At 31.9% G+C, this 26,931-nt stretch overlaps 2 protein-coding genes across 2 annotated transcripts in view; one reads left to right on the top strand and one right to left on the bottom strand.

Moving 5' to 3' along the window:
* Positions 1 to 136: 136 nt before the first annotated feature.
* Positions 137 to 13,231, top strand: LOC127732673 (transmembrane protein 179-like). Its single transcript, XM_052241837.1, has 5 exons — positions 137 to 279; positions 8,369 to 8,571; positions 9,413 to 9,547; positions 10,879 to 10,972; positions 12,581 to 13,231. The coding sequence occupies exons 1-5, from the start codon at positions 181 to 183 to the stop codon at positions 12,713 to 12,715; spliced, it is 666 nt and encodes a 221-aa protein (XP_052097797.1). The 5' UTR covers positions 137 to 180; the 3' UTR covers positions 12,716 to 13,231.
* Positions 13,232 to 17,832: 4,601 nt separating this feature from the next.
* The window catches only part of LOC127732672 (two pore calcium channel protein 1-like), a 36,112-nt gene continuing 27,013 nt past the window's right edge, over positions 17,833 to 26,931 (bottom strand). The window contains 4 exon segments of the mRNA XM_052241836.1: positions 17,833 to 21,580; positions 22,745 to 22,911; positions 23,723 to 23,839; positions 25,429 to 25,535. Coding sequence (XP_052097796.1) covers positions 21,447 to 21,580; positions 22,745 to 22,911; positions 23,723 to 23,839; positions 25,429 to 25,535 — 525 coding nt within the window. The 3' untranslated portion in view covers positions 17,833 to 21,446.

The following is a 26,931-nucleotide window of genomic DNA, read 5'->3' as shown; positions in this document are numbered from 1 at the left end:
GCTTTAAAGGTAAATAAAATTGCTGAATTAATAAACACAAAGTATAATGTTAAAGACACGTAAAACATGTGGCTCGATGTCTTTTGTATTTGTAGTTAGTTTAAAAATCTAAAATTAACATGTTTGTATTTTTAAATATACACCTTATAGCATGTGTAGTTTTCAAAGTTCCGGTATATAATGGCTGTTGTTGATATACAGTTGCTTGTACAAACTGTACTTTATTTTTGTATATTTTTATCTGGATTTGCAATATCTATTCCTGTCGGCGTTAACACGGTAGGTGAATTTTCCAAACATGATTTTATATATAATTTCATGCTATAATTAATAATATCATATTCACAACATAAATATGTAAGGGACATATGTTTCTTTCTGCTTTCTATTTTCCCATATCCATTGATTAATTCATTGTTCCGCAGTTTGTTTATTCTGGAATGCATGCTGTAAAAACATAATTCATATTGTCAAGAGTTTAGTGTTTTGTGCTGATGTTTTCTTGCATGTATCCGTTGTTTTGATAACTGTATGTTATGTGTTCATTTGTTTATGTTAATGGTATGTTTTAGTTAGTCAGTCTTCCATTGTCCCCCGATTTTTTGAACTTCTGGCACAGTCTTAATTCGTGAATTCAGTCGGTATCTTGATATATTTCAGGAAAAATCGAATATGAATAAAAACCGATGTTAGGCATGTCAACGAGACTGCAAACTATACCTCCCAAAAAATTAATAAAAGATCAATCAATTTGTTCAAAATTTGATACTTTAATATTTTGAATAAAATAGTAACACATTTATTCATGGATTTCATAGAAAATTGTTACTGATTGGTCTCTAACTTTCCGGATAGGTTTTGAGGTTTATTCGCGGTTCTCCAACATTTGAAAAGTCCAACTCACGTTTATCCAACTAGTGTCAAACAAAAGATGGGCTTGGTGTTTATTAAACAATTAAAACGGTTATTTTAAGGAAGGTATATTGTCATCTGTATACGATGTTTAATAGGTGTGTTCACGTTTCTCCAACATTTGATATTTTTGTAAACATGTCAAAATTTTCTTGTTGGAGAAACTTGAAACAGTTGGAGAGCTATATGACTTTGAAAAATAACCAAATCCATCAAATATCAACTTTGCCTGAGGGGGATGTGTCTGTAATAGTTATACACCGAGGGATAGGTGTGTCTGGATAAGAAACCCCGTCGGCCGGAGGCCGGAGGGGTTTCTTATCCAGACACGCCGTATCCCGAGGTGTATAACTAACTTACACCCCATTCTAAACCCTATATTTGTTAACATTGATTATTAAATGAAAAAAAAACGATAGCATATTTATTGACAATATCAAACCATGATTTATAAAAAAAAAAAAAATTTTATTACATGAAACCCCACTAGTAACCTTTCTTTGGTTATCTTCGTTCAAACTTTGACAAGTGAGTATATTTTACAAATGTCAAAGTTGTTTTGCATATTCCCGTTAAATCCATGTGCTAATATGGATCAGCAGGTCAAGGTTAACTGTTTCGTGTATTCTTATTACAAACAAAAAATACATCATACTCCTGGTATACAGTTGTCAATATGGACGGGTATAAGACGGACGACATTTTGTGGCAAGCGTTGGATTTGGTATAAGAGACTAAAGACAAAGACAATATTATAACCCAAAGTACTTACCTGTATCAGTTTAATAAAGGTAATCATAACTGTATTTTATATCTTACGATTTTATCAAAAAACGAAAGCCCCCCTCCCCTTCTTCTCGAGAATAAACAAACATTCATATTCGAAAATACTAAGGGATATGTGTGTCTGCATTAAAAATCCGACTACCAGACAAGCTCAACATACAATATTTGATATAGGAAACTCCCTTTTTGGGGGCAATCAGGGGCTGATCCCGGGGGTTCCCAACTCGAGAGAAAAAGGGGGGGGTCCAACCATTCAAATGCATTGATCTTTTAAATAAAAGTCGGGTCTAACCCGCAGAACCCCTAACCCCAGATCGGCCACTGGATAACCGGGGGGGGGGGGGGGGTCCGGGGGTTAGAATCCCCATTTTTTTTAAAGATCAATGCTTTAGAATAGAGACATATGACTGGGATAAAAAAAATACCTTCAAGTAAAAAAGTATTTAAAGGATTATTTTTGTATTCCATATAGATGCTTATTGGAATTTCCTAAAATGCTTTTTTTTAATATCATGAAACAATTTGTAGTGGACACTATTAGTGATTTCTTATGTTCATGCTATTTAAAAAATAATCAATTTCTATTGTTACGAATAACAATGGACTTTGTTTGCGGGGTGTAGAAGCAGGGGTTTCCAGAAACCCCGCTCGTCACACCCTGTGGTCAAAATCCATTGTTATTCGTAACAATAGATCTATTCAATTTACGCATGTTTCAGAAATAGAAACCATGAAGTATAACAATAGAACTGGGGTGTAATTATAATGAAACCTATTTAATAAAGTTAAACAATCGGGTTTAAATTGAATACACAGGTGAATTTTAAATTGGTAAAACAATTACACAAACGAGGAAGTGGTAAAAACAGGTGTGTTCACGCTTCTTCAACATTAGATATTTTTTTTGTATACAGGTAAATAATTTCTTGTTGTCGGAGAAACGTGATTTCTTGGCACTATAGGGATTAATGAAATTTACATGTAATTGGAGTTTCTGTGAATCCAGCCAAAATTTACTCTGACAGATTGATAGTTGAGAAAAAGTCAAAATCAGAAAAAAAAAATATATTTATTTTATCAAAGAGCACTAATATAAAAATAACACTGATTTACAAAGAAACAATTTTACAATCGTAGAAAATGATAATATTAAAACTAATAATATTAAAACTAATGAACAAATACACCATAAAATCTTGAAATTATACAAAGGAAAATGTATTTACTTAGGGAAACTTTAATAGTATAAAACAACAAATTCTGCTCTTTAAACTCTTGAAACTTAACACAATGAATAATTCATAACAGAATGACACGTAATGTATACAAGAGTGCACACTCTGAAACGTCTCGCCTACTATATTGACCATTGATTTTATGTTGATAGTCCTAAATATAAAGTTTTACAAGTATCACATTAACATTTATGATCCAAGAAAATGAGGTCAAGGTCAGATAAACCAAGCAGGAATTACATGTACACCTTTAAAACAATCATTCCATACACCGAATATAGATGACTTATCGCTTATAGTGTAAAAGAAACAGATCAAACGATGGAAATTTTATATTGACCAATGAACTATAAAAATGAGGTCAAGGTTAGATGAACCTTGCCAGACAGATATTTACACCTTAAAATCATTCCATGCATCAAATATAGTTGACCTATTGCTTATAGTACCTAAGAAACAAAGTTAACTAGGAAAACTGATCATTGACCAATGAACCATGAAAATGAGGCGAAGGTCAGATGATACCTGCCAGACAGACATATACACCTTACAATCATTCCATACACTAAATATAGTTGACCTATTGCTTAAAGTTTAAGAAAAGCGGACCAAAACACAAAAATTTAACATTAAGCAATGAACCATTAAAATGAGGTCAAGGACAAATAAAACCTGCCGGACTGACATGTACATCGTAAAATATTTCCATACACAAAATATAGTTGACCTATTGCATACAGTATTAGAAATACAGACCAAAACACAAAAACTTAACTTTTACCACTGAACCATGGAAATGAGGCCAAGGTCAGATGACACCTGCCAGTTGGACATGTACAACTTACAATCATTACATACAACAAATATAGTAGACCTTTTGCTGATAGTATCTGAGATATGGACTTGACCATGAAAACTTAACCTTGTTCACTGATCCATGAAATGAGGTTGAAGTCAAGCGAAAACTGTCTGACAGGCATGAGGACCAAATTTAGTTATCCTCTTACTCATAATAAGACAGAAATTAACATTACAAAAAATCTTAACTTTTTTTCAAGTAGTCACTGAACCATGAAAAAGAGGTCAAGGACAATGGACATATGACAGACAGAAACTTCATATCATAAGGCATCTATATACAAAGTCTGAAGCATCCAGGTCTTCTACCTTTTGAAATATTAAGCTTTTAAAAAGTTAGTTCACACCGCCTCCGCCCGGATCACTATCCCTATGTCGAGCTTTCTGCGACAAAAGTCGCAGGCTCGACAAAAATATGTACTGAAATGTTGTACTAAACAAATACATTGAGTCTATTACGAAATTAATCAAATACTATAGTTATCTCAGATAAAATCAATTAAATACACTACACACTATAGTCGAATTAACATGTGGAGAAGGAAGATGGCTTGGTAAGCGTAGTCCTGGACAGTAAGTTCACCTCGAAGAAAGTGTTCATTCTGTGTTGACAGTCTGTTGTTTATATTTCTGTACTTCTTGGATGTGGGTCGTTGAGTTCCGAAAGCTGCTACTTGTACCTGGTTGGCTTCTGTAGTGGATTAAGTCTTCAGGAGAATTTCTATCAGGATGTTGATGTTTAGTTGCGCATGGTTGATATGCTTCTTTAGTTTGCTGTGCCATCCCTCTAAGTGATTGTTGGTGCGTGATCTCTTGTTGTTAAAGTGTTTTCAATGTTAGCGGTTGTTTCCATCTACCCAGAACTCGGTGACATAGTCGATGAAAGACGTCTAGTTGATGGCAATCTTTCTGGCGTCTTCAAGTGTAGTAAATCACACACCTTCAACTAACTCTGGTGAGACAAGGAGTAAGACTGCAGCACGTCTTATACCAGTGGTCGGAGGTCGTCGTCTTTGTATGTGGTGGCGAATGCCTATTTCTTTGTCTTTCTCCAGAATCTTTGTGTGTAGTGGAAAAATCAGCTTCTCAAGATGATGTTGGCAACTGCTCGTTGGGCGGAATTACTTATAGCTGTTCCGAAGTTAGTAAAGAACATCTGTGGTGCTAGTTGGAGTTAATGTTATTGGAAAGCAGTCTTAATGTATTAATTTGTATTAATATAGTATTTATTAAGGACCCTGTTTGATTATAATATATTAATCATACTTTTTAATTATCTTTTTTAATCAATTTTCTTCAACAAATTGTTAAATTGTTAAAAAACAAATGATAAGTATTTTTGTTTCAGGTTATAATTGCAAGATGAAATGTATTAAAAGAGTATTTATACTTCATTATTAAAAAGTCGAATATGAAGTTATATTAAACGGTTTATTCAAGATCCTCCAACATTTGAAAAATCCTGGTCTGCCTACATTTAATTGCAGGCTTATAAAAACATAGGTGTATTGTTGTTTTATTTTTAGTTTATTTCTGAATTATAGTCATATTTTTATTACCTGCATTTTACCTGTAAAAACATATAAAGGATACTTAATTATTCTAATATTAAATTAATTAAAATGTGCAAAATATGTATAACAATATGTGCCATTTTGTGGAGATATCTTATAAAATTCACCAGGAAAATGCATTGAATTTGACAAATATTTTTAATAAAAGAAACTTTTACTATTTTGACAAATTTTACAAAATTTATCTAAATCGATAGTAAAATTCTAAAACAAAATATACAAAAAGTAAAATAATGAAACTTAAGAATAAGTTAAGTGCACTTTAAAATTTCTTTTTATCTATTTTCTTTATTGTTTTATTTTGTAAATACTTATCTCTGAAATTTTGATATGGAAGAAAAAAATGATTCTAGCAAATAAATGCATTTTCTTGTTTCAATCAATAATCACGAGAGCTAAGTTTTATACAAACTGTTAATAATTTCTCTGTGAGATGTTTGGCTTTCAACCATGAAAGCCACAGATGAACCTGACAATGTACCCGCTACTACAACATTTACCGACTGCGCGACAGAGTTTATGGTTGAAGGATTCCCATTTTTTATGGAACCACAATCAGATCAAAGGACTTGGTACCACGATGACTACTGGTGTGACAGTCTTACCCTTGGTCCCAGCAGAGCAAGTAAAAGATGTATATGGTTTACTACACTTGAAGACGCCGAATAAATTGCCATACAAGCAATAGCCTTCGTCGACTTCGTCATCGAATAGCGGGGAGAAGAAAACAACTGCTAACAATGGAACCACTTCAGCACTGAAGGACCACCAACAACAATCACTTAGAGGGATGTCACAGCAAACTAAAGAAGCACGTCACCATGCGCATCCAAACATCTACATACCGATAGAAATTTTCAAGAAGACTCAATACAACACAGAAGCCAACCAGTACAAGAAGCAGCTGGAGGAACGCAATGGCCAACATCCGAGAAGTACAGAAACCTCGACAACAGACTGCCATTCGACAGTAGTGTGAAGTGTATTGCATTGACAATTTGCAAAAAGACTAAATATATTTGTTCAGTACATTACCTGTCATTTTATGAATTATTCATTGTGTTTAACTTTTATAAATTATATTTCAAAATGTGTTGTGCAATACTATTAAATTTTATTTATGTTAACACATTTAACTATGCAAATTTGTGTGTACATAAAACTTGTCGTATTTATTAACTATACCAGAGACATGTCTCTGACTATACATTTTGTGCTTAATCTAAATTCTATATTGCAGACTTTGTTGTGTAATGCTAGTAATACTATTACAGTTTCTCAAAGTTAAAGCGTTTTCCTGTTTTTATTATAAAATAGGTTTCATTATAAAGAAACAACCCCCTCAGGCAAAGTTGTTCTTGGATGGATTTGGTTATTTTTTTCAGGTCCTTTTTGGTCATATAGCTCTCCAACTGTTTCGGTTCTTGTACATCCTTGGTTTTCAAATATTTGGCTTTGAGCGTCCTGATGAAGGTAAATCTAGAAAAACGCTTCGGACGCATGACATTTAGTGTTGTTTTTCATTCCCCCCTCAAGAACCTTTATAGCTCACATATAAACCTTATCTTAGAATCCTAAGTCAGTTTTAAATGTATTTGTAGAAATATTAAATCATGTAACAGGGATACACAACATACTAACACGAAGCGATTCAGTTGGAAATCTATCTAAAAAAATAATGCTCTTGCAAACACTGACAAATGGACTATTTAGTGTTTGGAACATTTTCCGCAAGGTCGCTATTGATTAATAGTTCTCAGATAACATTTTGTTAAATAGTTGTAATAAAAACAGATTAAAATATATATAAAAAAAGAATTACTATATAAATTGAAGTAAACATTTTCCTCTTGGTATAAAAAACGTAAGAACAGCAGAATTTTTTAGTTCTGTGTTATTATCACTACCACTGGGTCGATACCTCTGCTGGTGGACTGTTAGTCCCAAGGGTATCACAAGCCTAGCAGCCAGTACCCAAATGAAAATACGGATTTTGCGTTATTAAAATTTGCTTTTGCAAAATTTTGGAAAATATTTTAAATTAAGGAATATATCTCCCTCACGCAAAGCTATAATTCCTTGCCCGACTTTGGCTTATTTTTTTTGTCATTTTTGGTTTATAAGCTCTTCATATTTTTGATAAGATTGTGATTTTCAAAGCCTCGAGCATCACTGAAGAGACATTTATTGTCGAAATACGCATCTGGTGCAGTTAATAACATTAAAATACTGCTATACTGAAATGTACGTGACAAACTCAATTTATTTTTCTACAACTTGTATACGTCACTAAAACACGTCAATACCAATTTTCTATATAGATATAAATCTAGAAAGAATAGTTCAAGAAAAAATATCAGCAAAATCAATTAATTTGCAGCAAAGAATAACATTGTGAATTAGTCACCAAGCAAATTCAAACGAACCTTGTTCAGATGAAAACAAACAAAACGAATAAATCGACAAGACCGCACATATATGTCGAAAAACCAAGGCGACCTAAAATAAACACTTTAAAAAATAGTAAAACCTTTTAACGAGTAACCATTATTGAAGAAAATGTAAATAACTCTTCATGCGTTTTTTGTTAATTTCATGCTCTTTTTTTGTTAATTTATGTAGAAATATTTTCCTTTTTTATCTTTTAACCTCAACCAGTAAACCTTTTGAATTCACACATTCACACAAAATTTAAACAATATTTTGATGTTGGAAGTTTCCGTGATAAAGAGCATACCGGCGTGCTTGAACATTATTTTTGGAACATAGAGGGAATTCGGGAAATTATATTATACTTATAACAATGAAAGCAGTTTCAATGTTATAGTAAACAAAGCAGTACAGTTGTTTTTTGTTTTACCGTTAATCCAATTTATATCTTCTAGATCGATATAAGATGTCAATGTTATTTCATTCACTGGCTGTTATTGGAAAAGACTGTGCGATTTCAATGATTTTGATTTTAGTTTTGTTGCATTCCCAAAAAATCTTTTTCTCTTTCAGATCAATTTTGATGGAATATGCATACTTTATGCAGACTTTGAAAAAGGGGATGCTAATTTTAAATTTAGGATGCGGTCAAGCAGTAGAGCAAACTGTAATTTCCCCGTCTATATGAGTGTGTTTGCATGTATATTTTATGGACTAACACTCGGTTGTTACAACGCATATGCAGTTCGGAAATCAAGAGCAAACATAAATATTGGGTATGTAGTGACCACTTTTTTATTTGTGCGTCTGGATTTAATTTAATCAGTAATGGCGAGGGAGCTTTCGTAGGTGTCAGATGTAGGCAGTTGCTATGAAATGTTGTACTATATATTTCGTAATTTCACATTATCCCTCTTTTATGTATTGTTATAACGACTTTTCGTCTCTACACTATTAACTAAGGCGATTGTTAAATATTTGTAACGACTCTTCCATTCCACATAAACCATGACTCTACCATTATTATTGAAGATTAATATTAATTCATATTGATAGTATTATCATTCACCATTTAGCAAAATTAAAACCGAGATTAAAACTGCCTCTTGCAATTAAAATAAATTAGGTCTTGTGTGTGAGACTCTTACCCCCCCCTTTTTTTTCAAAAAAAAAAAATGAAAAGAAAAAATAATAAAAAAAACAAAAGTGATTCTTAGTGAAATTCTTTCATTCCAGAAAAGTCTCTTTCAACCCTTCTGTCGTAGTCTCATAAACAAATAAGCCCAAGTGCAACTCCTGTATTCAGCCAGCCACCTAGAGAGAGTCTTGGTGTTATTCTATTTTGATAGTGGCTTCTGTTGGTACAAAAAGCAACAAACAACGAACGACATCAAGAGGTCAACATACGGTCTTCAATAATAGGCAGATCCATGTAAAATTGTAATTCGTCGATATCTAAAACGAATTGTGAACACATTCATCAGAAACTAACAAAGGCCATTAACAACAAACTCCATGAATATATGCCAGGGTTAAACTAGCCTTTTTTTTTTATCTCGATCTCCAATTTATTTATTAAAAGTAGCATTGAAATGTTTGTGTTTGGACTTTTTGCAGGTCAGAAATGTGGGTCATGCCATTTATATTGATAAATTCTACTCTAAGCGTGATGGTATTGGTCAGTGCAAGCATGATAAGTGTTGGTTATAAAGTATTTTGCGATCGGTTAAAAGAATACTCGGATGTAAAGAGGTATGTTTATGTCGTTTCATTTCTTTCACGTAAAATTGTAATGTAAATCACGTTCATCGTTCGAAAAAAATAATACTTTAATAATAAATTAAGGAGCCAATACTGGAATCAACACAACACAACACGAAATCTGATAATCTGTTTACTTCTTGTATATGCTCTTATCTTTTTTAGCATATATACAGGAGTATTGATATTTTGTCAAAACTGCAACATCGAAAACTGTTAACAGAAAAGAACTTGTTTTGTGGCCTGTGGTTGTTAACTTCTACTTCATTTGTTCTCTAGTGTAGAGTTGTCTCATTGGCAATCATACCATCTTTTTTATTTTTATGTTGATTAAATGTCAGAATATTTCTTTATAATAATTCAAAGATGTCTGCTGTATGTTATTTAGACAACAAATTCTTAAATTGTATTTATAACACCGTAAAACGTATATTCAATTTACAAAAAAAAATCCAAAAGAACCAATTAGCAATGCATGGGATCGCTTTAATGTATCAGCACTTTGTGCGTTTTTTTTTTAGACTAGACGCCATCAAATTATAAAAAAAATATCCATCGAAACGACCTCCGAAGACTGCCGACGGTCATATAACCTGATATAAACATAAATATGAATACAAATAGACAGACATGCACGTGCAATCGGATTTTACTAGGTCTACTTGATTTCACGTTATAGGTTAAAAGATATGTAAATCATCGTTTTGCATGTATATGATTTTTTTTTGTGAGCCGGATCAGTCAGCGAAATGGTTATTCATAGTGTCTCCCTTATTTTACTTTTCAATGTTGACATTCCTGTCTTTTTAATGAATGAACATGCTGACCCCATACGCAACCATATTCACTAAAGGTCAAATTGAAAGTTGCATGAATACGGATTTAAATGAGTTCAAATATTGGCTTCTAAACCGACAATACACCATTGATCCTTTTTTTTAGCTTATTTTGACGAATTTAAACCAATCTGACTGCTAATAGCGAAATATTATTTCTATATTCAACTTTTATAAATGTTTAAAACCAACAAATCAAATATAAGATTTTTGCCTTATTCGTAGCTAATGCCCCTTTAATACATCAGCAGTATATAATTTAGAGAAGACGATGATATCCTTGAATATACACTAGACAATGAGAAAGGTAAAAATTAAAAACAAATAATGTTTGTCACTTTAGCCAATATCGTCAAAATTTTCGGCCAAATATCATAAAAAAAAAAGAGTTTCATACATATTTTTTTTTAAAAGGGAGTGTGAAAGTGTATTAATTTATAACAATTCTACTACTGTTACTACTTTTTTTAATCTATAAATATGAAGCTGCGGTGATGGAAAAAACATAAAATGGACAAATACGGGAACTTCAGACAAATTTACACCAGGAAACTATGCAAATCTACTGACTGTTGCACAGGTAAGTACTGCACGTTCAGGCTTAACTTCTAGTTGCTGTCTAAACCGATTTGATTATTCAGACAAGTTACCAGCTGTTGAAATGGTGAGTACCTAACTGTCAGGCAAGTTACTAGTTATATAACTGTTGAGTGTTTAATTGCTATAGTTTACTTTACTGCGTCGAATACTCTTAACTAGCTGTTGCAGATTCACTCAGCTGGCCTTAGGCACAACATAAATTGTTGCTGGAATGAGAAAAGAATGCTTAAATCTAAAAACGAGCAGAAGAAATAATGAATTTTATACAGACCAGTAACTTAATACTGTGGTATTTTCTTGCTACTAGACTAAATGCCATGTAGTAGTATTTTTCAGCTCATTTTATTACTATAGCTGTCCATTAATATACCCATCTTTGTTCTCACTCTTGTCTCTGCGTAATTAATCTGAACATATATCAGCGAATTTAAGCGATACGTTTGGTGTCATATGTGTGGAAGCTGTTGAAAGTTTCCCTGCGATTGAAATGTGTGCTCTAATATATACTTTTACATTTATTGTTTATTCATTCATGAAATCTCTCTTATCTGTATTTCTTCACTTTTTCTCTTTCGGTCTGTTTGTTTTTTTCGAAATTGTTATATTTAGTCTCTCCGAATTATTTGCTTATTCATTCGTTATTCCCTTCCAAGTTATCTTAAAAAAAGTATCTTGGTTTTTTTTTATCGACTAAAGGTTTTTTTTCTAGTGTTTTCTGTATTCTATAATGAGATTGTCGGCTTAATCATAACAGCGTTTGTTAGATTTATTTGCCAGTTACAGTTTTTAATATGTTCATAGTACTCCGCTTACTTCATTGCCATCTTAAGCTTGCAGTTAAGTGAAAGATTTTGTAACAAGTCAAAAGTCTCAATGTCTCACTACTATATAAGAATAGCATTGAAGGTTTCATGGGTTTAGGTTTTGTGAAGCGTGCGAAGGAGATTTTTTTCATGTAACAGCTGTTTGAGTTTCTTTCATCAAAGTTAGGTAAATATGCCTTAGACCATGTAAAATAAAGGCAACAGTAGTATACCGCTGTTCGAAACTCATAAATCGATAGAGATAAAAACAAATCCGGGTTACAAACTAAAACTGAGGGAAACGCATCAAATATAAGAGGAGAACAACGACACAACAAAAACACAACATTAAAATGTAACACACACAGAAACGAACTATAATATAACAATGGCCATTTTCCTGACTTGGTACAGGACATTTTAAGAAAAAAATGGTGGGTTGAACCTGGTTTTGTGGCATGCCAAACCTCCCGCTTTTATGGCAACGTCAAACACAACACCAAAACGACAACATCACATGACAGGACCACAATACAAATAAACGGGAGAACATATAGGACAAAGAAACACACGAATAATAGCTAGCAGAAGGTACTAGGCTTAAAATTCAATACGCCAGACGTGCGTCTCGTCCACACAAGACCAACCAGTGACGCTAAAAACCAGGCTGATCTCAAGTCGCAAGTCGCATAGGTTTTTCCTCTCTGTCATTTCAAAATGACATAGCAGTAGCTATATTTATCTAGATTACCTGATTATGTCACCAGCTCATTGTTATCTTTCAGATTGCTTGTTGGACTGCTTGTTTACTCTTCCTGTTGCAAGTTGCTCTGGGAATATTGCGTTTCCATAGAAACAGACGACTTCGTCAATCGTCATCTGATAGAGAAAGGATTGGACGAGCAGAACCAACTGCTTAATGGTTTTACATTCAAACATTGATTTGCCAAATTACCTACTGGTATTGACGATATTTTCAATCAGTAGAAAAAAATTAATGATTTGGTTGTACATCTACATGTATATATTTTCTCAGTTTCACATGCAAGACGAATACACTGTGTAACATGTTATTTTTATAACAATTGAAATGTTTGCCTTAAACGAAAATACAATGTCCTAACAGTAAATTCTAGTCAACCACGATTTAGTAAAAAGGCAGCATAGAAGGTTGACAATAAATCAAGTAAACGTCATATGGAAATACAACTGCTTGTTGATAAAGTTAGTTGAAAAGGAGTGGTAGCAAAAGTGGCTGTATACCGACGCAAAAAGTATAATCTACTTGGAACATTGATAATTCTCATTGAAAAAAACGTTATAAAGCTCATGATATTGGTCATCTAATACTCCAAAAACACTGTATATAATATTACTACATACGTACCATATTCTTTACTAACTGAAATCAATATCATTATTCAAACCAATGTTTATTAATGCGGATTTTATTGGAAATACTTTTCTTAAACATATATCATTCCGTCTACGAGAGAAATGATTGCCACTGACATCAAATTTTATTACTCATTTGTGGTTATCAAATTGAGTCCTTCACACTTTGCATTAATTTGAAGCAATACTATGTTTTACAATTGTCAATCATGGAAAATCTGTGACAAAATGCAGAAGGAAACAATTACCTATTGATAGAAATTTTGTACGCCGACGACGTGCTCGAATAAAAAAAAACTTAAAAGGTCAAATAAAGTACGAAGTTGAAGAGCATTTAAGACCCAAAATTCCGAATTGTTTTGCCAAATAAAGCTAAAGTAATCTAGTTCTGGGATAGAAAATCCATAAAAAAACACAAAAAGGTTAAAGAGACAGGGAAGTTAAACAAATACATATATACAAAAATTAATACGATCATGCAATCTTTATTTTAAAATAAGAAAAAAACTCATCAAAGATACGAGGCTAATAATTTGGTATAACCCGTCAACTTAAGACATATCAGTGGCACTCTAATAAAACAAAATAATAAGACAGATCAAATACAAAGTAAAGAAGAGCATTAAAAACGGTAAGTTCCGAAAAGGAGTGCCAAAATACGACTAAGGCAATCTATTCCCGAGGTTAGAAACACCTTTGGGTTTCGAACAGTTTAAAACTTTATATGAAGTTAATTTACAGAAACTGAACATATCAACGATATTTCATGTCAACACAAAAATGCTAATTACAGGGCTTGTGACAATCCCGATGACGAAACGTCCACCATCAGTGAAATCGACCAAGTGATAACTCAGGTTAACATATCTCCATTAATTTAGACGTTTGTTTGCCTTTATAAGCCTGATCTAACTTAAGTTAAATTATAAAAAAAATATCTCAACTAGGACTAGTAATAAAATAAATAAACACACAGAAATAACAGTTAAACAATGAGCTACTGCTGACTAATGATATCTCCACTTTAAGCATTCGTTAACATGAGTTGATGAGCGATGAATCTGAAAGCATATAATACGATAAAGCATGTCCACTTGAAGCCTGACGACAAATTTCAGTTCGCTCTTATTTATAGTTCCCTAGAAAAAAGTGAGAAATACTTTATACACGACCATTATGTGTTAGAAGTATAAGTAATCGGTAAACAAGATATGTATGCGACTTAAAGGCGCATTAACTGTCAAATTCATGTTCACCGATTTTACTCAAATTCTCATATTTAATTTATAACATACTAAAACGCATATCCAAATTACAAAAAGTCTAAAATAAACAATTAACAATGCATGGACTCGATAATATGTATCAACATTTCATGTGTATTTTGTCTAGACGTCATTTAATTAACCATAAAGATGACCTCCGAAGACTGCCGACGCCAGTCATATATCCCGATATAAACATAAATAGACATAAATAGACAGAAACCACGCGCAATTGGATTTTTCTAAGTCTGTTTGATTTCATATTGTAGGTTAGAAAGTATGTTTGTCATCGTTTTTACCTGTATAAGAATGATATTTTGTGGATCGAATCAGTCAACTAAATGGTTCATCATAGTTTCAATTTCAATGCTGACATTCTTTTCCTTTTAATAGCTGAATACATGCGTAACCCATCTCCAGCTAAAGGTTAAATTGAAGGTCACATGAATACAGATTTTAATGAGGTCGAATTATTCATTTGCCAGTGAATAATTCATCATCAATGTTTTATAGCTTATCTTCATGACAAAATTGAACAAAATTGGCTGCTAAAAGCGAATTATTATTTCCCTATTTCACTTTCATTAATGATTGAACAAAAAAAAAATAATATTTTATTTTTTTTATATTTCGTAGCTAATGTCCCTTTAAATCTGAAAATGCAAATCACGGGAAAAACATTTTCACATGACGCCTGATAACATATGTCAGAAAGTCCCCTTGACAAATGCGACGACAACTTCATTCTTTGCCATTATTTGTTAGAATATATAAGTAATCGATAAGCAGTAAGACGATGAGCGACAAATCAGAAAACGCATCACACAGTATATCATACTGCTCGATAACAAATTTCAGGACGCTCTTATATGTAGTTCCCTAGAAAAATGCGACAAATATTTCATATATACATGGTCATTATGTGTTAGAATATATAAGTATTCTGTAAAATGGAAGTTGAAGATCGATGACTCAGAAACCGCATCAGACGGTATAGCATATAAAAATAAGGAGATGTGGTGTGATTGCCAATGAGACAAATATCAACCAAAGTTCAAATGAAGTGGGCTATAGAAGGCCCCGACATGAAAAATATGAAACAATTAAAATGAGAAAACTAACGGCCTAATTTATAACAAAACAATTTACGAAAAACAAATATATGTCATTAACATTAACCAATGACAATCACTGAACTACAGGCTCCTTACTTGGGACAGGCCAATAAAGAATGTGACGGGATAAAACTAGTTTGATGGCGCCAAACCCTCCCCTAACATGGGACAGTGGTGTAACAGTACACCATAAGACAAACAACAGAACACAAAACAAAACATAGAAAACTAAAGACCAAGCAACACAAACCGCACCAAAAACCGGGGGTGATCTCAGGTGCTCCGGAAGGGTAAGCAGATCCTGCTCCACATGTGGCACCCGTCGCTTTGCTCATGTAAGTACAAACCCGCTGACCAGCCTAATTCGATAGGTCATATTCGAGGAAAAGAGGACGGGATCGTGCTTACGACAATTGGAACATATTCGTCGTCATCTGTGAAACAGATATTCCATTAGGGTCAACCAACTCGTGATGGCGTCCGTAAAATTTACGAAAGGAATGAGTTCAACTTCACCACTTGGATCATGGTTTAAAAGCTTACTTGTGAGCAGCAACCCTCTATCAAGGAAATCATGATTGGAAATACAAGCACTGGAATATCGTATCAACTGGGAGATATAGACTCCATATGTAGGCGCTGCTGGAATGTTGCTACAAAGAAATGGAAAGTTCATAATTGGGAAGCTAAAATCATCTCTTTAGTCTTAAAGTTTTATTTTCAACCGGCCCTTTCCGTCAATTTCTAGATGTAAGTCAAGATATGAGGCTGACTTAACTGTAGCTGTATCCTTTATCTCAAGTTCGAAGGGATAGATGCGTTCAACATAGTCACCAAACTTTGAATTAATTTATTTAGTGAGAGAACACTATCTTTATAGCGGAAGGGGAAGTTAAAAGATAATGCTAACTTCTTTACTTTTTGCGTAAGAAGCTTCTGTATGAATCAGTCTCGTATGAATAAATGAATTAGTCGGCAAGAAGAGGAACACAGTTAGTTCCTATGTGAATGCCGATTGTTTGTTGAAAAAAAAACAGTACAACAGTATACCTCTCCTTTGGAACGGGGGTATAATCAAATCATTCATTCAGTAATGATTTCGGAGTTCAGTATTTTTGTGATTTTACTTTTCAGTAAACACACCAGTACAAAACTTATTATCAATGGAATTGAATCGAATATCACATCCTCATTTTTGCAGTGATGTTGTTTGTATAATTCCTACATAAAAAAGAAATGGAAGATGCAACAGGAAGAATTAAAACTCGGAAGTAGCGGAGACTGATAAAATCATGATGCACAACAAAAAAAAAGGCAGAAAAGACAAACAATATTAAAGAGAGGAGGAATATATTCACACTCATATGTCGAAAACGAACTGACAGTGCCATGGCATTAAACGAAAAAAGACCGTAAGATAACATGATAACATGATAAAGATAAAGATCTGATTCAAGAAAACGTGTTGGTCCTTCGAATAAACTGAAGACTTAAAAGTTATATAACATTTTAACATCAATATTTTCAATATTTCCTTAATCAGTACCATATTATTTTTCTAAAAAGGCTAATTCATAACTTAACATATTTTTACTATCCAGTTATAAACAACTCCATCCTGCATCATGTAGATACCAATTGTTTGGCATTGCACAGGATCATGCTATCCACAGAATCGTTATGACGTCTTTTAACTAAATCTGTTGGGTGTGTAATGACAGATTGACATTTAAGTTTTGGATAACAAAAAATATTCTAAGCTGAAAATATGCTTTGAACTAGCTTTCAGTAGCTGGAATCACTGTTAGGGTGTAACCTTGCTTTTTTGTCATTCTATTAGTTTCTTTCTGTGCTTAGTACTGATCTAAAGTCTCTTTGCCTTTTCAACTAATTTTAGAGAGTTTTTTGTTGAAATGTTACACCATTGTCTAAAGTTGGGGAAGGGTTGACCACTCATTAACATATTTAACGCCACATAATTTGCCTGTCCTAAGCAAGGAGCCTGTAAACAAATGATTGGTGTTGGTTGCTGTCTGCTACAATTTTTTTGATTGCTGTCTGCTATAATTGTTATGGCAAAAACCAGGATATCGGGATCTTCTTTTGAATTGTTTTGCGTTTGTCATTTTGGGGCCTTGTGATGAGTAGTTTGTGCTTCTTGAATATACACATTCTCTTTTCAGTTTACAAATGTCATATAAAATTCAGTGAAGGTCCCTTTTTTTAAAAGATTATTGCATGAAAGAAAAACTGCTTTCAATCTTTAACTCAAAATTTTTATTAAGTAACAAAATACATTGTTAGTATACATAATTACAGACAAAATATGTATAATATAATTATTCAACATATTCTGGACACCAATGCTATTGGTGTAAACTTTTATGACTAGACACACAGAAACTTTCAAATAAAGGGTAGTGCATAGTGCAGCATGGTGTAACAGGAAGAAGCTTAATATGATGCACAATAAACAATTTTATCTTCAAAATGGTGATTGATCTGATAATCAATTTGAACTAAGAAAAAGGAGAGATGATTAAGTTGTTTTAAGGGGTCATATTGGTTAACAAGATTGTGTTAACAAAAGTTACCTAGAAGATACTACCATTTGACAACTGAACATATATTCTGCCCAAATAACATCTTATTGTGTATTTCCTTTAATGTATTTTATTCAATTACAGCTGTAGAGTCACATTGATTAGCTTTAGCTAAATTGGATTGCATGTTGCCTGCAAGTTTGCAAATCAAAAGGACTATTCAAACAAACATTAAAACAAGTTGGGCAGCTGGGTTCATAAGAGAATATTTATGTATGCCCTCTTAATAAAAAAACAATCAACATTGTGTTCAAAATCTATTGCACTGCTTGAAAATATTTTTTCTTCATCAAAATCAAACATAAACAAATGAAAATACATTAAATAAACAAATGAAATGCACTAATTAACAACTATTGCACCTTTTAAATATCCTTTACTTTACAAACATTAACAAAAATATCTACAATGCTTGAGTTTTATTAATATGTTTAAAGTCTAAAGGGATATTGTCTATCAAGAAACACATTTTTGAGCATTCAACTGGAGTTTTTAGAAAAATGTTGGTAAAGAAATAACCTACATAATGTTGTAATAAAAACTCATCAAAGATATTAGGTTTATAATTTCGTATTTTTATTTAAAAAAGGGAAAACTTTCATGTTTTATTTTTAGACTCCGCTAATTTTTGGCCTAAGATATTATACTCTCAGTGACTATTAAAAATTGTCTGACTGCATAATACATGGATATGTACCCTGGTTATCAAAAATGAATATAAAAGAAAACACTATTCATTTCTAACCATGAAAACATAATTGAAATGAGATAAATATTGAGGTCTGTTCCTGCTTTGTATATTCTGTCAGAGGTTCAAACTCAACATTACAAAGCCCATTACCATCTCAAATGAAGTCATACTGAAGGTTTTTTTTTGGCTTATGAAAGTGTCATCCAGGCAATAATTCTGCTCTACATATTTTGTTTAAAAGCACTAGGACATCATATTGCATTCATTATGTAACCAATACATGCCTTGACTTGTTCAAAAATGAAAGACAATATCCCTATAATCTTGAAAAATTACATAGTGTAAAATATAACAACAAATCACAGATGGAGACTTCTTTCCTGTTTCAAATAAATACAATTTGGCAATACAGAATGTTGGCCTAATTATAAAAACAAATCTTCAAAAAAAAGAGGTTATTAAGGAATATGAAATAACATACTCACAAAAGCATAATCTACTTCAATGTAATTTCAATTGTTTAAAGTAAGACATATTTGTCATGATTATAACATCAAATATTTCTTAAAAAAGTTTGGTTTTAACATGAGCTTTTTTCAACTCCATGTTACTGTAAAATAAGATGTGAAATGATTGCAACTTCAAAAATTTAATCCACAATCATTTGTTTACACTAATATAAATATCAACTATGTATGATCCTGCTAAATAAACAAAGACATAATGAAAGGAAAAGATAATGGTATTTACTATACTTTTACAAATGTGTATTACTTATCATCACATCCAATTTATTAAATATTGTTAGTTAATACATGTTTTGAATATCTGTAGTTTTGTAATATGATGTGTATCAGGAATAAGCCATTTTTCCAAAGGAATTTTTTTTTATGACTTTAATAGCTATCATAAAATTATAAAAAATTAATAAATCTCCAAATTCACTATGGTATTTGAGTATTGTCAACCGAAAATTGATATCATACTAAATAAGAGTTTACAGTAAGATATATTGGCAAAAAAAATTATTTAGTTTGATGAAAACACATTTTGTTTTTGCAATATTGTGACCAACATAGATTAGTTTACAGAATTTCTTCATTTGCTCTGAGTTACGACATTACTGGTGAGCCTGACACATATGAGTATTGTTTCCAGTATTGATTAGGATATTTCAATAATTGACAGATACCTCACAATATACTTATGCCAAGCATTATGTGTAAATATAAATGTGCCATAAGTACATGATACAACCCTTCCCAACAGTATAAAACAAATGTAATAAATAGTATATAATAAGTTAGTACTATAGTATTATGTGAATGGGTGACAGAAAGCTTGAGTTATCGTACAAAATGTGAAAAATGTAAATTTTCCTTGACATTAGTTTGGACCCATTAACTACTCTTGAAAATTAATAAGGAAGACTGTTCAAATATATACAGAGACATCTGTCATCAATCCTGTTATCACATTAAAAGTCCAAAAGACCTGTTATAAATTAATATATGTACATTTGATATAAAATGCCCAATATTTCATGAATATATTAGTGTGACTTGATCTCCCACTATTGGAGTATAATCCACATTTAATGTTTTCTGACATAAGATTTGTATAATCCCAAAACTTTTCTTACAAGAACTGACAGTAGTTATTTTAAGTGATTAATTTCTGATATTAAAAAAAAAAACCAATGTAGTATTTGCAATTTGATATGCCCTAACTTACAATATAGTTTATCTTGTAGCACAAGTTAAAGTACCGGGGTATTGCTAATCACAATTACTGAAAATTTCAGATGCTCTTTTCACATCAATCTTACAAGTATAAATTGATTGTAATTTATACTGACTGTTCATAAATTATGAATGAATATTATCATATTTACAATTATTTGTAAAAACACCCACAGAATTTGAAATCATTTTTCATAATATGTTATATTGATACTTCAAGTATCAGATCCTCCAGCTTTGTAAATGATAGGACAAAATTTTGAATTGTTTTTCAATGCTTGTATACTAAAACATCAAACACCCTCTTTGGTACCTGCAATTTTAGGAGATGAATCTAAAAAATAGTCTTAAATAATTGAAAAAATTGTAAACAGTATCGACTGAACCTTAACTGTGTATATGAAATTTTCCAGACCTAAATCTGGTCATTTTAAAAACTTTGGACCAAAGTATTCTCATCCTGGAAACACCAGCTCTGTATTTCAATCTTTCTTTCACTTTTTGTTACTTGGAAAAATAAAAATGAGACATGACAGACCAAGTTGCAGGTACATACACTTAGGGCTCTTTAAGTGTGCAAAATTTTATTCATGAAAGTCCGTAAACATTGGTTAAAATAGTTATGAAATTTATCAGTTGATACCAATAATAATGTAATAGCAAACTATTATGAAGTTATATGAAAACAATGTCATAAAATTTCATTGAAGATAAAACTACAAAATCATGGTTTCAGCAACTTTGTTTCAAGTATGGCATACATGTCATTGCTAGATAAACAATGCAATTCAAACACTTACAGAACCCCTAGAGAAAAAAAAGAAAACAAACTGCACAATATTATGAAACAGTATCTAAGGTTAATTTTCTTGGTACAACTTTAACTTCATCTTCGTCAAAATACTGGCCATCATCTTCTGGGTCTATTTCTCCTTCAAACATCTGCTGAAGTAATACCTCCACCTTCTTTCGACCTACAAATATATATCCGTATACCAATCAATACAATAAAAAAATCACTGGACCAAAATAATGTATTAATGAATAACATAAAACCCTCTCTTTATATGTGTTTGAGAAATTGAATATATCAAATGACTTTTTTCAGGATACCATAGAAAACTATGATTAATCTGAATAGGAATTTTCCAAATGAAGCATGTAGTATGACTATTATTTTTTTGTTATTAATTCCCACCTCCATGCTAAATCAAACATGTTTTAACAGGTGCAGTTCTTTTGCAGCATGTAATTCAACTTTTTTTGCAGCCTTCTCATCTTTAAAGAAAATTATATGATGAAATTTAATAAAAGCAGTATCATTGAAAATTAGTTTTTTAGGCAAATCATTTATCTTGCCTCTTAACCCTTGCCTGCATACTTCCAACAAAGAAATTTAATACATATCTATTCGTTCATAAAGTCAGAACACCCATAAATGATTAATTTTAACAAATTTAAAGCAATCCTGTCAAGATTTATTTCACACTATATACAGCAGGTACCTTTTCAATAAACTTCTTCATCGTTTGTTTGCATTTACTTTTCTTGAATAAATGCTATATTTTAACACTTCAATGTTACAGTAAATAACAATCGACTATGTTCCAGAAATAATCTCTTGAATCAAATTATACATTTACAATTATATTAAGACAGAAATATTTTATCAGGTTCTGAAAAATTTCAAGATACATACAGAATCAACTGTTTTGTTTGAAAAATGAAGAATGTGTCTTGACTGGTTATGATATTAGTTGCATATTGAAATTTACATTTTTCTCAATGACACATTTTGTCAATATATAAAGTTCTTCAACCCTTTATTTCAAACGTGATTGAGCAGTGCCAATACATTGCTGGTGTCATTCTAGCTGAGGAATCATAGCTCTTATGGTTCTTATAGTTTTTGACAATTTGCAGACAAAAAATATCCCAAGGACCATATGAGCCCAGCTAGTGTTATGCCAGCTGGTCTTAAAAAAGTGATACCTCTCTGCCGCATCATTACCGTAAATTGAGAATGGAAATGGGGAATGTGTCAAAGAGACAACAACCTGACCAAAGAGCAGAAAACAGCCATAAAATTTATTTTCAAATTGGACAGAGAGCTCATTTCTTTGATAAGATGGCCTTACTTTTCTTTTTCAAATGGAACTTTAACCCAGTTTCTACTGATAAATCTGGTATACTGTCTGTGTCTGATTCAGCATCAATGTCTAGAGAGGGTTCTGGTAATTGCTCATTTGGAACCAGTTCTGTATCATCCTTCTGTAGCTCCTGGGTGTTTGTCTTTCTGGTACCCCTAAAAGTAAAATCAATGTAACAGTTATTTTACATTATAAAGAACTCAAAGAAGCCTTATGCTATTAAACTGGTTTCAGCTATCTCTATTTTTACAAAGAATTAGATTTTGAAGTTACAGCCCTTTTTATCAGACTATCATCAAACACTTTTTCTTTACTTTCATATTACATTTTAAAATTACTTCAAACAAGGAATTATTTGAATCTGGAATAATTTTTAATTCTAGATTTCAAAATCTAAAACACTGTGGGTAATTTCATTGTTCGTACCCCAAAATGAAAACATTGTCACATCATTTGTCATATTTCTATTGTTCGGGACGTTGTTAGCCAATCACAGCATTTTGGTGTACCCTTTTGAAAATTTACCTAGAATTAGATTCAGAAAAAGCTAATTCTGGAAAATTGATAAGGAATGTATGATGAAAACTAACAAAACTAAAGAGGGTTAGCAATGAATGCATGGCTAAGGTTCATGTTACTATTACTGATATTTCAGTATGAACTAACTAGCACCCTTAGCCATGCATGCTAACTATCCTTAATTGGGTTTGTTTCATCATACATTTCTTAAAAATTTTCAAGATTCAAAATTATTCAAAATTCAAATAATTCCTTGCTTTCAGTGAAGTTAACATCTAAGCTTTTTCACCTACACTGCAAATGTATTTTCCTTAATTAGTTATCAAAGTTCAATGCTACTCCTTATAAGGTTCGTTGCTTGCTGTTATTTGAAAAATCCAACCCCCTTTTTCTCATCAAATTAATGAATAATTATAACTACTTTTTATTTCATGACTGTATACTTACTGTCCAATGCCTAGTCCTAGCTCTTTTATTTTACTTTCTACACAAGATTCCAGTCTTCCAGATTTATCTATAGTATACTCCAAAATGAATGCTTCCAAGATGAATGCAATGAAAATACTACAAAATAAAAAACAAAGTCAGTTCTAATTTATGGTGAAAAGCATATATAACTTGATTTTGTATAGGTATAGATATTAAATCTAAGTTTCTTATCACAATTTCACGAATATGAAATTATACACATAACTGATTTTTAAAAACTGACATCTTTCAAATTTAGAGCTGGAAATGCTGAATTAGAAAAAAATCTTCATGTCCTTTTGTTGCCAATTGTTGCATTACATTTTTCCTAACAGAGAAAACTGGAACATCCAGTTTAAAACATTGACCTTTGATGTATAAGTAGGGAACTCTTATCTTATCACAGAACACTATCCATGTTATCTTAGTGTTCTCTTGATAGTATTACATTGTGTGCTGTGCTTTGCTAAGCATGAACTCTTGTGATATACATGCTTCCTTAACCATATCAAATTTACTTTTACTTTTACTTTTCAGGATTTGTCCACACTATTTTGAAGATAAATAGTACATAAAAAGAATAACATGATTTATCATAAATATTACACAACAGACCAAACTAACCATCCCCTTCTTTTATTTAAAATGTCACCTGCAAACAAATATAAATAAGAAGATGTGGTATGAGTGCCAATGAGACAACTATCCATCCAAGTCACAATGTATAAAAAGTAAACAATTATAGGTCAAAGTGATTTATCATAAATATTACACAACAGACCAAACTAACCATCCCCTTCTTTTATTTAAAATGTCACCTGCAAACAAATATAAATAAGAAGATGTGGTATGAGTGCCAATGAGACAACTATCCATCCAAGTCACAATGTATAAAAAGTAAACAATTATAGGTCAAAGTGATTTATCATAAATATTACACAACAGACCAAACTAACCATCCCCTTCTTTTATTTAAAATGTCACCTGCAAACAAATATAAATAAGAAGATGTGGTATGAGTGCCAATGAGACAACTATCCATCCAAGTCACAATGTATAAAAAGTAAACAATTATAGGTCAAAGTACGGCCTTCAACACGGAGCCTTGGCTCACACCGAACAGCAAGCTATAAAGGGCCCCAAAAAAGACTAGTGTAAAACAATTCAAACAGGAAAACCAACAGCCTAATCTATATAAAAAAACGAGAAACAAGAAACACTTGTGAACCACACCAACAAACGACAACCACTGAACAACAGGCTCCTGACTTAGGACAGGTGCATAAAAATGCAGCGGGTGCAGCAGGTTTAAATGTTTTAACAGGCACCAACTTTCATTCAATGCCTAATTTTCCAAGAAGTCTTTCATGTGAAAATAAATAAAATAAAAAAAACTGTCTTCTGTCATATTTAAGTTCAATTTGATTTTGAAGACAGTTGAATAGTTAATATTCTTTTAAAATTAAAATCAGAAATCAAATGAAGCCATTTTATTCTTTTTAAAATTTTATCAGGGATAAAAATTACATATTTTGTTCATTTGCACTGCTTTTTCTCTCTCTAAATCTACTAAACTTAAAATTAAATTGGTGGGACTTTCAGATTAGTATTTAACAGAAGCAGACGTTAATGCAAAACAAAAAGTGAAATAATATAAAGTGAAATAAAATAAAAGTTGAACTTACTTGAGAACAATAACAACACAGGTTAAATGAAACATAAAGAAGTAGAGTCTAGCAGCCTTACTGGTGACAGCCACAAAACCAGATGCAATCAGTGGCTAGAGTTAAGGCTTCAAAAACTAGATAGTGTTAGAAAAACATCAAAAACAGAACAGAACATAAAATAAATATACTGTGGATTCATTATTTTCAGATGGATACCAATTTTCGTGGATATCGTGGGTAAAGATAAACCGCAAATTTTAATGTTCTACAAAGTTCATATTTTCTCAAGGCATGTATACATACAGACTTAGACCCCGTTCACACTAGCATTTTTTGAATCGGTCTAAATAAAACCAGTTAGTGTTCACATTATCTTTAATCCTAAAGATCTCTATCGTTCTGATCTGAACCACTGCGTTCACACTACAATTCAAAATACCATTGAAATGACCTAATTACCCGTGAAATTGTAAACACTGTGTATAAATAGAAATATCTTATCAAATTAATGTGTTGATACACACGCTTGTACAAAAATAATGGATGACGTTATTGTTTCATTCGAATTATAAGTTCAATTGTTGATACCGCTGTTCGTATAGTTTTCGTTAATTTTCAACCCTTTTATGTTGGTCATTCATTTTGTAATAAATTGCATGTGTAATTTTGCTACCATTCATGCGCAAAAACTATTTTCGATTCAATCGTACTAGTTCAGATCGATCTCTGTGTTCACATTTAACATTAGATCGGTTCACTTTAGATCGATTCAAACTAAACTACCTCTTTGGTGTTTTAGTTTAGGCCGATTAAAGAACCATTCAATGCGTTCACATTGGGCTTAAATCGATCTAAAGTGAACAGATTTGGTTTAAATCGATCTTAATGTCCAAGTGTGAATGGGGTCCTAGACAAATCCGCGGAATCAAATATCCATGTAAATATCAGTTGTCCTGAATCCATGAAAATTGGTAGCCATGAAAATAAATGAATCCACAGTAAAGCCAAATAAGCATAGATAGTAGACTCAAGAATTAATTAAGAAGGATAAATAAAATACAAAATGTAATGAAAATTTTTTTTTTCAATGAAATCAGTGTTTTCTTGGTAATGCTTCCATTTCAATTGTAAATCCTAAATCTGCCACAAGTAACCATTTCTGTTACAACTTAAAAATGGCCAACTCTTAAATTTTCAGCAATAAATAAAAACATCTTAAAAGGTATATAGTTCTAAGAGAAGACACCAGGATATAACTGTCTAAATAAAGTCTAAAAAGGAGATTAATAATCAGGACAATTCTTAGAAAAGTGAAAAACAAAGTAAAACATTTGTCAATCTTTTTTTCCTTCTTGAATATGATCTACAATCTAGTTTATTTGGCTTGAGAGCGTGAAATGCAAATAGTTATGTCCTTGGCAAAATTTAATACAAATGCAAGAAAATGTTAAATCAATTTTTATAAATATAATCATAAAAGAAAACCAAAAAGAGTGAATTACATCTTTTAACAAAATCTTC

This window comes from Mytilus californianus, unplaced genomic scaffold, assembly GCF_021869535.1.
Source record: "Mytilus californianus isolate M0D057914Y unplaced genomic scaffold, xbMytCali1.0.p SCAF_26, whole genome shotgun sequence".
NCBI lineage: Eukaryota > Metazoa > Mollusca > Bivalvia > Mytilida > Mytilidae > Mytilus > Mytilus californianus.
The sequence above is the reverse complement of the archived record's forward strand: the minus strand, read 5'-3'. Positions and strand labels throughout refer to the sequence as shown.